This window comes from Mesoplodon mirus (assembly GCF_964341445.2).
Source record: "Mesoplodon mirus genome assembly, chromosome: 10".
NCBI lineage: Eukaryota > Metazoa > Chordata > Mammalia > Artiodactyla > Ziphiidae > Mesoplodon > Mesoplodon mirus.
The window spans coordinates 1370001-1386377 of record NC_138986.1 but is presented as its reverse complement, the minus strand read 5'-3'; the positions used below and the strand labels follow the sequence as shown (position 1 = coordinate 1386377).

Sequence of the window (16377 nt, the reverse complement as noted above, 5' to 3'; positions counted from 1 at the left end):
CTGCGCGTCCGGAGCCTGTGCTCCGCAATGGGATAGGACACAACAGTGAGAGGCCCACGTACCACAAAAAAAAAAATAAATAAATAACAGCAAAAAATAACCGGGGTGCGTCCCCACTGAAGTCATACTCACCGCACAGAACACGAGCATGATGCTTTCTTACAGCTGTTCAGCCCTGAGCAGTTTCTCATCAGCTCAGCTTTTTCCCAGACACCTGCGTGTTTCCTACCTGCACCACATCCCTCCCAGGGTATCTTGATGCCAGCCGGGGTGTGGGACTTCACAGGGGCAGCTGGGACTGGGGAGGGTTATGCACACCCCCTGACACATCCCTGCCTGCCTGCTTGCTGTTCTGTGTTCCTCTTGGTGGTCAGGTGAGCTGCTCTCAGAAGCATTCATTACGGTGACAAAGGGCAAAGGGTTCTGCCCTGTCTCAGAGCTGGTGCTGACAGGGCTGCAGGAAGTCCCTGACGTCCCCAACGGTCCCAGACACTCCTGCAGCCTCAAGTCTGCCATTGCCTCCCCAGGGAATAGTTAATGAGATAATTATTTTTTTCTTGAAAAGTAACATTCTTGCAATGGTCCTGGGGGTTTCCCTATAGATTATAATCTACCTTTCCAGTTGCCTTCAAAGGGAAAAGGGGAATAACACAGCTGTATTTTCGCCCTTCCCCGACCCTTAGGGATTTGCATCTGTTTTCTGATATGTGTATTTAACGAAGTGGAAACTGGTGTAAATGGATTCCTGCTCTAGGCAATTAACATTTGCTTGGGCTTCCCTGGTGGCGCAGTGGTTGAGAGTCCACCTGCCGATGCAGGGGACACGGGTTCGTGCCCCGGTCCGGGAAGATCCCATATGCCGCGGAGCAGCTGGGCCCGTGAGCCATGGCCGCTGAGCCTGCGCGTCTGGAGCCTGTGCTCCGCAACGGGAGAGGCCACAACAGTGAGAGGCCCGCGTACCGCAAAAAACAAAAAACAAAAAAACAAAAAAACATTTGCTTGAATAATAATAACAAAAACTTGTGTCAAAAGGAAATTTATGAGACCCAGAGTTCTCTAGCTGTATAAACACGTTGGTCTTTGAAGGACTTGGCCGTCTTAACACAGCGCCACCATCCGATCCGTGTGGAATGTTCCTCCTGCTTCTCAGACTCCAGGAAAGACATGCCAAGCTGCATCTCTTTATCCCGAAACAGCGAGGAGGGTGGAGGGGACTTTAGGGATAGTTAACTTGTAGGTAAAGTATATTGTAGAATGTTAAGCTTCAAGTAAACTCAATTACAGAATTACTCGAAGGCCCTCCGCTGCCTTCGGACTCAGGCTCCCTTGACAAGACTCTGGGGCCGTATCTTCTCCAGCCATGTGAGCTTGGGGTGTTTCCCAGCATCCGGGGCCTCCTACGTAATGTGGGGCAGTGGTGCTACCTACTGGGACTGCAGGTTTGGGACCAATGAGATGATAATGCCTGGGAATCTCTTAGTCTCACATAGTAATTATTCAATAAATCTTAGAGATTGTAATTTACAGAAACTGTTTTAAAATCAACATATATGGATAGCAGCGTGCTTACAAGTGTTCAAATGAGCTCATTGATATAGGGTGCCCGACACACTGATTTTTTTTTTAATTTTTATTTTATATTGGAGTATACTTGATTTACAATGTTGTGTTGGTTTCACGTGTACAGAAAAGTGATTCAGTTATACATATACATATATCTATTCTTTTTCAGATTCTTTTCTCATATAGGTTATTACAGAATATTGAGTAGAGTTCCATGTGCTCTACAGTACATCCTTGTTGATTATCTATTTTATATTTAGTAGTGTGTATGTGTTAATCCCAAACTCTTAATTTATTCCTCCAGCCCCACCTTTCCCCTTTGGTAATCCTAAGTCTGTTCTCTATGTCTGTGAGTCTGTTTCTGTTCCATAGATAAGTTCATTTGTGTCATATTTGAGATTCCACATATAAGTGATATCACTTATGATATTTGTCTTTCTCTGTCTGACTTCACTTAGTGTGATAATCTCTGGGTCCATCCATGTTGCTGCAGATGGCATGATTTCTTTCTTCTTTATGGCCAAGTATATTCATTGTATATACGTACCACATCTTCTTTATCGATTCATCTGTCAGTGGACATCTAGGTTGCCTCCGTGTCCTGGCTATTGTAAACAGTGCTGCAGTGAACATTGGGGTGCATGTCTCTTTTTGAATTATGGTTTTCTCAGGGTATATGCTCAGGAGCAACACACTGATTTCTGAATCCTACATAAGCCTTTCTTCCCATTACAGAGAAAAATCTGTTGTACTCTTTGAGTTCTGGGAAATATGAAAAGATGTCCATACTTGATTTTTTTCAGGCTGTCCTGGTGCCAAAAAGAACGAGTTTCTGACGAGTGTGCTGGACGCGCTGTCCACAGACATGGTCCATGCCGTCTCCGACCCCTCCTCCCCGGGCAGGTGCGTGCACTCGACTGCAGAGCAGGAGGCTGGGAAGAAGCTCGGCATTCAGGGAACTCTCCGAAGCTGGAGGGCAGAGTCCAGACCCTGGCATCCGAGGCCTGATCAGCTTAGCGGACAAGGCAGGGCCTGCAGGAAAGAAGTCCCCTCCCCAAACCTGAGGTCACTTCCTTAGTCTGGAGGACATTTGTTTAGCAGGTTCTCTTGTAATGCGATCAACCCAGGGAGGATGTTGCCATCAGGGACAAGGCCCAGACCTTGGGATTTTCCCAGGTTCCATCAGGCAGGGGTGGGGGTGGGGGTGGGGGAGGGGAGGGGATGGGAGGACCTTGGTCCAGAAGGCTTCCTGCTTTGGAATCGCATTTTAGAGCTATTGACTGGATTTTAAATACTTTGAATTAAAATATTCAAATTAAAATTCTCAAAATAGGATTTCTTTACAGTAAAATATATATGACATAAAATTTACCATCACAACCATTTTCAGGCTGCAATTCAGTGGCATTAATTACATTAACAAAATGTTCAAAATCTGACTTCTGAAACTCTGGAAACTTGCTCTGTGTGCCTGGTGGAAATTCTGCAGTTCTGGGGCTGAGGCTTTGAGCTTTGCTTCCGGAGAGACTGTTAATTCCCCGAAGCTGTTCGTCTCTGTGGGTGACGTCCCTAGGAGAGTAGTTTGCAGTGTTTAATGGATATAGTGTTTCAAGCGTTGGATCTCCCCTGTTAATTAGTAATAATTAATCTCTCTATTTTAAAGCACATTTTCTGACTGGGAATCTCACTGTCTTTATTTCCTTAGCGCACTGGCCTTCTTCCCTGCCTGCCCCAAACCTTGATTATTTCATCTTTTCTAGATGATCTAAAGCTTCCTGGTCTTCTTCAACTCAAAGCCCGCCTCTCTCTGTCTCTGTTTAAGAGTAAGATTGCAGAAGAAAGAAAGGCAGTGCTAATGAATCCAGTAGTAAATTAAATGATGAAGCAAAAAAAAAAAAAATCACCCAATTTTCAAATTGACCTCTTATATTCTTGGAAAGATAGATCTTCTCTATAAAACTAAAACTGAAAGCAGTAAATGAATTTCCATCCTAGAAGGTCCTCTGAAAGTTTGGGAAATAACTACTAGCATCAGAAAGCCCTAATACCTGGGAACTTTGGTGTCTGACTCACTCTTTACACCCACGGAAACACAGAGACCAACAGCCAGACAAGGAAGGAAGGACCAGGGGTTATGTGAGCACCTGCCGCCCCTCCCGCTTGGTGAGAGGCCCAGTGTGACACCCGGGATGGTCTCCAAGGTCAGCCTCAAGGCCAGGCCTTCTGGAAGAGTTTTTTACTTATATCTTAAAGTATCAACGTTTTTTTTTTTTTTTTTTTTAATCCAGGGAAAGATGTCTGGTTGCCATTTTAAGATATACGTTGTTTTGCACCTTTTAGTTTACCCGTGGCGTAAACAACCTGCCCACGAGTCACAATTAAAGGCGCAGAGGGCCTCTGGGCCCCAGGTTGAGCAGGTGTGCAACGTGCGAGCCGATGGGCCATCCCCACGGGGCTTTGTCCTCACGACTTGCCAACGCCCAGCGCGTGATTGGCCTGCACCAGTTCACTGTGCCATTTGCCATTTTGAAACCAACTTGAAAATGTTTTGCCAAATTTCTATTTCTAAGTTATTTTTAAAAATCATTATATCGAATGGCAAAGCCACGCAGGCTTAGGTCCTCCTTCCAGGAAACTCAGAGCACAGGGGCCCTTGCTGGAGGGACCAGGGCCGGGGTGGGGAGGCAGCCAGGCTGCCGGGGGCCCCTGACCACCTGTGTGTCTTCCAGGCTCTCGGAACCTGACCCCAGCCACACGCTGGAGGAGAGAGTGGTCCACTGGTATTTCAAACTTCTGGATAAAAACTCCAGTGGGGACATCGGCAAAAAGGAAATCAAGCCCTTCAAGAGATTCCTTCGGAAGAAGTCCAAACCCAAAAAATGCGTGAAGAAGTTTGTTGAATACTGTGATGTGAATAACGACAAGTCCATTTCCCTGCAAGAGTTGATGGGCTGCCTGGGCGTGACCAGAGAAGAAGGCGAAGCTAACACAAGGAAACGGCACAGTAAGAGCCTTTCTCCTTATTTTGCTCCCACGCCTGTCCACTCTAGTCTTAAGATGTGGAGACTGTCCTTGCAGTCTGAAGGTGGAGGGAAGTCTGATGTGCCATATGACTGTAGGTCACCCGTCCGTGGAAGCGCTCACAGACCGTCGTAAGCGGTCAAGGGGAAGCCGGGTGGGAAAGGTGGGAGCTGAGTGGTGTCTGGGGACAAGTCTCACTGTCCCATCCGGGGGGCACGGGGTAGGGGGTGCCCTTCTCCAGGGGCGCCTTTGGATGCTGAACAGCAAACTGGGCACCCTTGGGAGTAACTCGGGAACTCCACGCATGACCCCGACCAAGCATTCAGCCCGGTTCATTAGCAGTTCAATAATTCCTGTTTCCAAGCCAGTTATTTCAATGGTTGAAACAGTGTTTCAGCTGCGTTACCAGATGTGTGTGTCTCTTCCCGGAACCCAGACGCTGTCAGCAGCCCAGGGGCCGTGTGCAGACTTGATGGTTTGCAGAGACCTCTCCCATCTCTGTTAATTTATGATTCTGTTATTCTGTTACCAAACTTGTAGCATATTTGAAACATGAAACAAGTTTGAGAGTAGATTCCTGAGCATCCGTAGATGATGGTCTTTACGCTTCCTCGTAGTTGCAGCTCAGCTGGGACGTGGAAGTCCTGGCCGCTGACCTCGATTATGGGCTTCGGGAAAGGACTGCATCTGTCTTATCAGTTTCTGTGTCCCGAGCACTCGTCATAATAGTCATTCCGCATGATTCAGCCGAACTTGGTTCCAGGCTAGATCCCTGTAATTGTGAAAGGACTCTTGCTGATTTTCCTGTGAGAAGTTACTCCTGGAAGAGTTGAGTTTTAGTTTGAAGACCTCTCTATGGGGTCTCGGAAGCTAAGTGCACTTCATGTTGCCCCGAACATGTCCAGACTGCAAACAGTGGTAAAAATACGCGGCCACCCACTTTGCTGACCTTGTGGGGTGATGATGACATTTCCTGGCATGATGTGGGTCCTTGCTGCCCTCTGATGGGGATCAGACTCTGAAGACTCTGGTCGTGGAGACATTGTGTGCAGCATTTGCCGTGCTGCTGTGTGTCTGCAGGCGGGGGAAGGGGCTGAGCGGGTCAGGGGGTGACCGGCCCCCATCACCATCCTACTTCATGGTCCCCGTGGCTCTTTTTCTCCCAACCAGGCCGGGGATGGGGGTGAGGCTGCCCTCATGCTCACTTGCAGATGAGAAACCCAAGAGCGCCGTGCGGCTTTCAAGCCCTACAGCCACCTGAGGCGTGCGACGGGTCCACCCTGAACAGCGGCCCAAGTGCACAGGTCCACCCGCAGGACACTGGCGCCTGCTGGGCTGCAGCTTCTGTCAGGTTTCCTCAACCCTGCGCAGGCCGGCCCTGCAGCCCCCGGGGGCGCCTTGGACGCTTCCAGTCCAGGCAGTCGCCCCCACCCTTGCTGTCCTTTGTTGGGGCTTAGGGTCACTGCTGCTGTCTGACACTGCCTGTGATTCTTGGATCTGGACAGACGTTCTCACTCATCCTATGCTTTTTTGTTCGATTCTGGTCCCCCATAGGGTCCCAAGAGACAAGTGACCTATTGCAGTTTTAGGCAGAAATCCTGGCAGCCAGGCGTCTCAGAGGCCCAGGGGATCACCATGGGAGCCAAGGGGGAGCCAGTGGCCGGCTAGCTGGAGGCCGGGGGACTGTAGCTCCCCCCGCCCTGGGGCTCTGGTGATTGCCGGGGAGGGGGATGAACTCTGACCCGATGACTCGTTTCAGCTGTTGCCAGGTTGGCTTGGGGCCGCGGTGGCCCTTCCTCCGTTCCAGAAGCCAGCCTTGAACTTCTGAAAGAGTCCAGTTTTGTGGTTTCAATGAGCAAATTAAGTGCAGGCTCAACAGTGTGTAGAATCTGCCATTTTAATCTGTAATCATCACCCCTTTCTGAAGGGCCCAGGCCAATCCATTGTTTGCAAGGACCCCCCTCTGGATGAGCACCCAAACCCGAGCCTCGTCCGCGTGCCTGAGGGATGTCCCTCGCCAAGGTCACGGTCCTTTCTGCACGTTTCCTAAATACAAAGGAAGTCAGCCAATGGAGATGCTTGGCAGGGAGAGTGGGCGGCGGGGGGAGGCCCAGTGCAGGGCGGCTTTGCCAGGAGCATAATTGGCCTCAGAGCGGCGGCGAGTGTGAGGCATTTTGAGATGGAACGGGACCCTGCCAAGAGTTTCAAGATGAATTCTGAGCAGCGGAGAAATCACTATCCTGGATACCGCCGCCTGACCAAGCCCTTTGGTTCTGCAGAGAAGGCCACGCTCTCCACCCGCCCCCGCTCTTCGTGGCTCAGTCCACAGTGTGGATGGGTCATTTCCAGAGCGTTAACCATGAGTGGGTGTGTTGTTTAAACACCAGCGCTTGGTGTGAATTGGTGCCACGTAGCCTGTGTTGAGCCCGCGGGTTCCGGGGCATTAGGAACCACTGCGCTCGCGGGTGAGTCCTGAGCTTCTGCAAAGGTACAGATGGTGCTGAGGAGGGTGTGAACATCCCACCCCTCGGTCAGGTACAGGACTTCTGACTTTGTGGCTAACGAAGTGCTCAGTTCCTTAGTCATTCATTCGTTCAACACAGACGTCGAGGATCTGCCGTGAATCACGGGGCGGAGGTGGGAGCTCAGTCTCAGAAGCTCCCCAGTTTGTAGGGAAGATAGAAAAGCCCTAGAAAGGCCCACACGTAAGGCGTGGGTGTGAGCAGGCTGCTGCCCGGGCCCTGAGGAGGCAGCTCCCAGCTCAAGGACTCGGGAAAGCGTCACTGGGCCGGGCACCTGAGTGCCAGCCCGGCGGCCAAAAGGATGGTTGGGACGGCCCAGCCCCTGTGCCAAACACTGGGACACTGGTGCCTCCCCTGGAGCATCTCCAATGCAAAGCCTCCACACTGCCCGGTCAGAGCCCGAGGCATAAGGGGTAACTGCGTGACACCTGAGGACAGCCTCGTCAGAGAGCCCAGGGACCGTGAGAAGGGGCTCCTGGTCAGGCGTCTGCCAGCCAAGGGTGCCCTCGCGGGAGAAATGGGATCAGAAGCTGGTCTTCCTGGAAACGCGGAAGGTCGGTCGGTCTTGCTCTGCTCTGGGGACACCACGTCAGCTCTCACCCTGCACGCTGAGGCCTCAGGAAGCTGACGTGAATCCAGCACCTTCAGGGTCACTATCCTGGACACCTACCCTTGGTTGTAAACAAAACTGTCTCAAACCCCACCTCCCTGTCAGCACCAGCGTTGGACCTCTGAGTTGGCTCAAGGGCCTTAGCCGATCACATGCCCTATTGTTTTATAACCTGGTTAAATAATGGAAAACTTGAGGTGTGGCCAGTCCAACAGATCAGGAGCCAGTGCTGTGGAGAAGATGGTGCCCACAGAGGAAGTGCACTCCCCCATCCCCGGCTGCTCTCGGGCTGCAGGATGCTGCCCTCTGTCCCTGGGTGGGGGGCAGAGCAGGAGCATCTCCACACCTCTCCTTGGGGCCGGGGCTGCGTTCACACAGAGGACAGAACACACAAGGGGAACAGAGAACAGGTTCGCGGGCAGAGCGGATGCGCAGAAGGAGTGCAGGCCACGTCCTCTTGCCGAGAGGGGTCCAGAGTCTCCGCACAGCCCTACAAGGGGACACGGAGAGGGTGGGTGTGTAACCCTGCTCTCAGGGGAGCGAATAACAGAGTAGAACACCTTGATATCATCATCATTTATTAGAAATGTTTAAATTACTGCAGAAACTTGAGTTATCTTCTTTATGTGCCTCTGATGAAACCGATGTGTCTGAATTTTATTGTCTCATCAGTAAACAGGAAGATAGCATGTATAATCCCCTCTCTTCCCCCAGATAAGCTAAATTTGGTCAAAGTGGCAATTTGGTCAAAAATGAGCATTGGGGATTTGGATACATTATTAGCTGATCTTTCAACCCTTTTTTTTTTTTTATCTTGCAGAATTTCTCTAAGAGTTTTTCAACTCTTATTTTTTTTCAACTTTATTATCATTTATTTTTTCCTACCCTGTGTAATTTGAAATAGTGAAAAGTCAGAAAAACCTAAATATTCCGGAAGAGGTTAGTTGGGACAGTCTAAATATCCAAGTGGTTACCAGTTTCTTTTGTTTTCTTTATTTTTGCTCACTAGTTAACAATACATTTTTTTATTCTAAAAAATATGAGAAATTAAATAAAGAACATAAATAACACATGACCTTTTATTCTGAGACAAAATCAGACCAGATCTATAGCTTTCTAAAAAATATTTCTATGCACATATACTTATGTATTTATGTACTATGATTTTCACTACAAAATGGTGTCATAATATACATACTTCATTAATCACACTTATTTTAAGCAAGTACACAAGATTTTGCATTTAAATTTTTGCAACTAAGACATATTATTGGGAACTTGATCTCAATTTTCACCATTACAAAAAATGCAAAAATGAAAAAAAACCCCTGAAAACTATTGAGAATTGATAGAGCCTAGAAAAAAGAACTTCTGAAGAATTCAGAAAAAAAGTTCACAAAAGATGATACCATGCCCTTATGATTCTCCAAAATGACCATTGTGCAGAAAATCAGCAATTAGGAAATATTCATTTTTGACCAAATTATCTTTTTCAGCCAGACTGCCATGCCAGCTACATTCTCTCAGGCATATTGCCTTACAGCCAAATTGCCATTCGCTGTGTCACCTGGAAACAATCACTATCATTCGATACTGATGAAGCCACCCTTCCCGCCATGCACACACATCCATCGCTGAGCTCTGTGGTAGGAGCTGGGAAATACATACTCATTTTCTCACCGAAAAGTATTTTTATTGATGTGGCATGGCTTCATATTTACTTTGATGATGTACATTCTGTTTCATTCAAATTAATTAACAGTTTATTATTTTTCTGCCCTTCATGTAATTTAAATGGAGCTTTTCCATACTCCTTCTTGAGTGGAATATTCCATCCAGTGTCATTAATGAAATTTATATTCTCTTCATCTACATAGCAAAGTTCTAAACACTGAAAAATGTTAACTTTTCTTGCTGTAACCTAACTTGAATCTGTAGCTACCTCCAATGACAAGTAGACTGATATTTGCCATAAAAGAAACCAAGAAAAATCTAGCAATTGTTGATAGTGCAATTGGTTTAGATTAGATTCAAAGTATCAGTTTAAAATTCTTTAAATTTGAACCAATGATGCCAAAAGCCTACTTTCTCTGTAAAGTAGTCATTTCAGGCAAAGCAAAGTGGAGAGTGGCAACAGAAATTATCCCGATCCTTGGATCATTCAAACTACAATGGAAAGAGATAGTCCATTTAGCTACCATTTATTTAATATTTTTGCAATTTACTTAATATGTTTGTGTTTCAAATTTTCATGCTCTATTTCTGTTTGCTTGAATATAGCAAGAGAAGAAGTTTGAACACAGAATAATTTTGCTCTTTATTTTTTTAATTGAAAGGATAGACGTCAACAATTAAGGCAATTGAGATGAGGGATGCTCCCTCCGTCTACTGATTCATTCGAAAGATATTTACAGGTGCTCCCTGCTCTAAACATTGGCAAAATCACAGTAAATAAAACAGACAAAAGTTCACATCCTTCTAGAGCTTACATTTTAGTGTGGATGCAAGAAATGAGATAAATAGGAAAAATCCACTGTGTGATGGGTGATGCTAGCTAAGGCAGTGATGGGGGAGGGGAGGGCAAGGGCTGGAACTTCAGGTGGAGATTTGGGGCAGGAAAAGTGCCTCCACAGGTGATGTCCCAGGTCCCAGTCTTGAAGGAGGCACAGACGGAACCAAGCAGGATTTGGGAACAGTTATTTTGAGCCAAACAAGTTAAATGATTCTCGTGATTTAACTATAAAACCAAAAGACTTCAAAGACCCGGTGCTGGTTCCTAGACTTCCAGCTGCCTGGGTCCTCTCTCCCTGGGAGAGTTTGAAAACTCGGGGAAGGAGGTCTCCATGGCTAGTGGACACGCCTTTGGAGTTTTGGGTAAAATGGAACAGTCTTCTAAAGTTGGGCCAGAGCATTTGTATTGTTGGGAATTATTTACATCGTGACTTTTATGATCCACTATTTATAATCTATGCTCAGTGTATGTGTAGATGCATATTTTCTCATGTAAACAAGTCTGCCAGTGGACGACACTTTCCTACAGTGATATGGATTTCTTCCTGAAACATTCTATTTAACCTTTTACTAAATAAAGAATATTTGGTTTTTAATCTTTCTTTTTTTTCCCCTGTTAGCCCCTAGAGGTAATGCTGAAAGCACTTCTAATAGGCAGGTGAGTATGTCTACATTGTAGCCTTAATAATTTACTGCTTTAGTTATAGGCAATAAAAATTGAGGTTCTGTCAATTTGTAAAGTGAAGTTCCTTCCAAGAAAAGGAGAAACTTATCGTGTCTACACCCCTGTGAGGCCCCAAATAGCCATGCAAAATTCTGTCAGAAATTACCAACTTGCTGAAACATCAGCATCAACATTTTGCCCTATTATTTTCTTGCTACTTGAAATTTCAATTATTTTATTATTTTTAGAAAAATTTCTGAGTCCCCTTATTTTGGGAAATATTTATTTTTAAATAGTTCTCCAGGATGTGGATTTGTAATTTATTCCTTACGTTTGGTTAAGGAGATTGCAGGGACGGGGAGTCTTCTTTTTTCATCTAGGGATCCGAGTGAGACAAGTGGCAGCTCCAGAAGGGATTTTTCACTTCCTGCCGTGTGTGCTCATAAACGTACTTCTGTGCTTCTGAATCTGTATTTCTGCCTGTGCAATTAAAGGAGATAACTGTGGTGTCTCTCCCCAGCATCCCAGGCCACAGGCTCTGCAAAGTCAGAATACTTTCCAGAAGATGAACACGAGCGATTCATTTCTCCCTCTCTCAAAGCCAGGGCCACATCCTCCTTTCTTAAGACCACTTGTCAATTTGTTATGTATTTTGTCTTCACCTGCTTGATTCCAGGTCTCTGGTCCCTAAGGCAGGCCCCCGTATTTGTGGTGGGCTTGAAGTGGAGACCTCCCACGCGCACCTTGGATGCAATTTAAAACCATTTCATTAGGAAAGATGTGTGATATGGTCGGTCTTCTTTGTTTCACAACTCTTTATGGTTTCAACTTTTAAAATCCCACTGCAAATCACTTGTGCTTTAGAACAGGGCTGGTCTGAAAGCAATGACCTGGCCCGAGCTCCGAAGACTTCCAAACGGTTGTTTTCCTAAGATAACGCCAATGACGGGCACATGGGCGCTGCCTCAGCCTGAAAAAAACTCTGCTCCAAACACAAGACCCACTCAGGTTTTCCCCGAAAAGGAATCCAGAGCGGTTTCCCCAGCTCTTTTTATGGTGTTTATCACTGCAAACTGTGATCCTGGGATGAGGTTCCGCAGTGGCTGGCACGTGATAAAGTGATTGAAGACCCTACAGATTTCTTTGAAGAATCAGAGTCCCAACCACCAAAATCTTTCACTATATGAATAACCAAACACAAGAACTATGAAATGAAGGACAGCCAGTAGGATGCATGAAGCTTATATTTGATCGAAAAGTGAGCTGTCTTTCTTGGTATCTTCTCCAGTTTCTATCACAGTTCAGCAGTGATCAGAACACTGCCATCAGCCACTGCTGACATAGCTTAAAACGTTAGTGCCACCCCTCCTCCAGAAAATCTGGCCAGCTTTAGTTGCTGGTAAAATACATTGATGGCTTATCTTTATCCTCAGCTAATTAAAACAAGACTTCTTATTCACTTAATGCAGGAGATATAGTCTCTCTTCTTGTCCCCTGTTCATATATTTATCTGGGGAATAAAAGCCAACACAGAAGCCTCCTGAATGTTCAAGTGTAATTATTTTAAATAGACCAACTTGTACTGGTCGGAATGGGTCTACGTGGAGAAATAAACCTGGAAGATTGTACTTTGCTTCTCCTTTTCATTCTGTATTATTTTTAATTGGCACAGTGCAGAATTCCAGTAATTTAGTAAACAAAACTTTTCAAGTTGTATTTCATAGAGAGGCCAAATAGTGAATGGAAAGGATGAAAAGAAAAATGTTAAAAGAAAACATGCCTTTATCAAATTTGAAGCATCAATTAGTATTAAAAGTATTTTTATATGATAAATCCATGGTGATTGGAGATTCTGTGCAATGTTTAATATATTGAACACATTTACAATCCTTGAAATAAATGCTTTCTCAACTGATATATATTTTCCTGATATTTCTGATCATTGAGTGGGAGGAAAGTGCTAGAAGTTGAGAAGTGTCCACAATGTTTTTATTTTTAAAATTCTTACACCCCAAATAAAGCACTCTTTCTTTTCACATCTATTTAAAAATATTGCTTTTTTTCCTTGTTGTTACCAGCTGGGTTTGTTTTATTCCTAAAAGGCAAGTCTTCGTCTTCAGAGATGAGTGATGCAAATGTCTAAATACATCTCTTTTTTGTCTTTTTTTCAGCCAAGGAAGCAAGGATAAACGACTGACACATCCATGGCAGGTCCTAGACACGTGGTCGACTCCCTCACCAAAAAGCAATTAAAAAAACCAAAACAAACACATAGTATTGCACTTTGTACTTTAACTGTAAATTCACTTTGTAGAAATGAGATATTTAAACAGATGGCTTTAATCTGTGAAAATGGAAAGGCTGGCTTCAGAAAAGTAATCACATACAATGTATGTGTCCTTCTTTGACCTTCAAAATCTGTAGTTGGTGGAGATGTATTTTGAGTGGATTTAAGCTTAATTTCTTCCTCCTATGCATGTTAACCTGGCAGAAGCCTTGGCCTAAGGCACTCTGGCTCCAGGCCTGTATCTCCTTACCAGGGCTGTTACTAATAGTCTCACCAGGTTGGCATCGTTGGAAATCTACTGCCCTGGCAGCATCGCTGAATCCATGTTGGAAGCTTCATGGCGCCATAGAAGTTTGTAATCAACTGCTATCTTCGTCATGCAGTTAATGAGTGCATGGGTCTTTTTGTTTCCTGGGATTTTGTGTTAGTTTGTTGGTTTTCCTTCCAAAGTTCTCGCTCACACAATGAGTTACCCAACCACTAAAGCGATCTTTACAGGTAGTGCCCTGGTAGAAAAGAATGTTTTTCAAACTCTTTTTGATGTGCCTGCTTTTTCCATTGCAAGCTTCTGTTTGAGTTTTGCCTTGGGCTCAGATTATTCATGCAGTAAATGCTAGAGAATTCTTTCTGCCTTTCTGAGGCAGCATGAAGGGGTCCATCGTTCAGAAAAGTAAATTTCATCATGACCTGACCAAGCCAGCTAAACACGCTTGTCAGCCTGCTTTTTCTCTTACACCCTGCCCCTACCCATCCGACCGTGGCCCACCCAGGGGCCCCATGGAAGGTAAAACTGTCCCCTGAACAAATTATGAACAGTCCCCTTAAAGAAGGCACAGCCAGGCGAAGCTGTGCCTGGGTCTTGATCTTGGCAGCCGGAGACAAAGGCCTGTGGGTCCCCCACCATCCCTTCTTCTTTCCTGGAGGTCTCAAGGGCTCAAGGGTTTGCCGATGGGAAATTCATCCAAATGGGACTTGAGAGGGGCAGGTGGGGAGCTGAATGCCCCTCTGTGAGCAGCAGAGCGGGCCCTCAGGGCAGCCGGCTGCCCGTCTCAGAGCTGGACCCCGGCCTCCGCAAAGGTGCCCATGGGCTCCATGAAGCATTTAGGGGACAGCCCCGGAGCTGGGGTGACACGCTGTGACGCTGTCTCGGCTCTAGCTTTTGGTTTGGGAAAAAAATCTTCACGGCCCCAGACCCCCTAACACATGTTCTGTCAAACGATCTTGAATTTGCATGAAGACGTTTCAAGAGGCGTCTCATTTAAACCGTGCAAAAGTCAAAACGGAAACTTTGGAAACACAAAACCAGCTCCAGTGTGTGTCACCATTGTTTAAGAAACAGTTAGCATCCTAAATTTATTGGATGATCTTTTATATTTCTGAACTTTGAATTTAATCATTTTTCTTAGATTAAAATAAAATATGCTATCAAAACCATACTTGGCCTCTTGCTTCATTCTGAGGATGTTTACCATTGGAAAGCAAGGCGGGGACCCTGGGCTGGAGTGAAGTGAACCCCAGTTCTGCCCCTCTGGCCACGGGACTTGGGACAAGTTACTTAGCTTTTGGGGGCTTCAGTCTCCTGCTCTATCCACAGGGACGACAGTGGCATGCACCCCTGGGTGAAGGATACGTGTATCCATGTGTGTAAAGGGTGAGGGCCTGGCACAAAGGGTTCCAGTGTTTGCCCCCGTGACGGGAAGCAGCCGTCCACTCACCAGGTACCAGAGGCTGGGAGGACTTCCCGTCCAGCCGGAAGCTTTGTGGACCATGGAAGAGACAGAAAAGGTTCTTGTTGTGGTTAAAGCTGATGCTGTTCACAAGTCACACCACCGGAGACCCTGTCAGGCCATTTCTCTTGGTCCCCAGCCCGTCCCCAGACCCAGTGTCCGCCCTTGGTTAGACTCTCATTATATCTCACCTGGACCATTGCAGGAGCTGCTGCTTCTCTCAGTTTTGTTGAGATGTAACTGACATACGCCACTGCGTCAGGGTAATGTGCACGGCATAATGATTTGACTTCCACATACTGTGAAATAGTTGTCACAATAAGTTTAGATAACATCCAGCATCTCACATAGATACAAAAAAAAATTGTTTTTTTTTTTTTCCTGGTGATGAGAACTTTTAGGATCTACCTTCTTAGTAGTTTTCAAATACACCAAACAGCAGCGTTAACTGTGGTCAGTCATGGTGTGGTCACTTCAGCAGCTTCTTAGCTGGTCTTGCTTCCTCCAGGACTCTCTGTTCCTTCCTGTAAATCTCCCTGTGCCCCACACTATTTTTTTCTCTACTCAGAAAAGTGTGATCTTTGTAAAACCTCAACATTTCAATTGTGCAGTCAAGATGTTGCTGGAAAAGAATTAAGAGGGAACGCTCCTTGAGCAGGCAGAGGTCGGACTGCTTCTGGAGCAGGCGGGAGAGGACACGGAGCCCACGGAGGCTGAGAGCCTGAACAAAGTTAGGGATGAGGTGGAGCCGCGGAGGCAGCGGGCCAGTGCGCTGGGGCTGGACCAGATGGCTCTTACTGCGAAGTATTAAGATTTCAAAGGCGAAACAGAAGTTAGTTCCCTTACGTACCTGGTGTAGCTGTTTTTAGGGATAGTTGCCTCCCCACCGAACCTCCCCTCGCCTCCCTCTCATGTTTAAAAACGCTCTCCTGCATCCTTGTCAAAACTCTCCAAGTGGGAGATTATTTAGAAGTGCGCTGACCAGCTCATAAATCATGCCCGTGAACGTCACATCCAGAATTTTTTAAAGTGATCGAGATGAAAGGTGTCAACTTTTGTAATCAACGTGCAGAAATGACCAACATAATCATAAACTGCCAAGTGGACCCCAAATCATATAAACAACAGAGCTACTCCAGAGAGAAAGTAAGAATGTAGACAGCACGAAGCTCAGTGCTCTGTGGTGATGGTGATGGTGGTAGTTGAAATGGCGGTAATCATGACGATGATAATGATGACGATGCTGATGATAGTGGTGGTGATGGGGATGATGGTGATGGTGATGATGATGGTGATGGTGGTGATGGTGGTGATGATGGTGATGGTGGTGATGATGATGATGATGGTGATGGTGATGATGGTGATGGTGATGATGATGATGATGATGGTGGTGATGGTGATGATGATGATGATGATGATGGTGATGGTGATGATGATGGTGATGGTGATGGTGATGATGGTGATGATGGTGA

At 46.1% G+C, this 16377-nt stretch overlaps 1 protein-coding gene across 1 annotated transcript in view; it reads left to right on the top strand.

Moving 5' to 3' along the window:
• Positions 1 to 14608, top strand: part of SMOC2 (SPARC related modular calcium binding 2) — a 156111-nt gene extending 141503 nt beyond the window's left edge. The window contains exons 10-13 of the mRNA XM_082633201.1: positions 2367 to 2466; positions 4293 to 4567; positions 10848 to 10885; positions 13063 to 14608. Coding sequence (XP_082489327.1) covers positions 2367 to 2466; positions 4293 to 4567; positions 10848 to 10885; positions 13063 to 13080 — 431 coding nt within the window. The 3' untranslated portion in view covers positions 13081 to 14608. The remainder of the gene's footprint in view (positions 1 to 2366; positions 2467 to 4292; positions 4568 to 10847; positions 10886 to 13062) is intronic.
• Positions 14609 to 16377: the final 1769 nt, after the last annotated feature.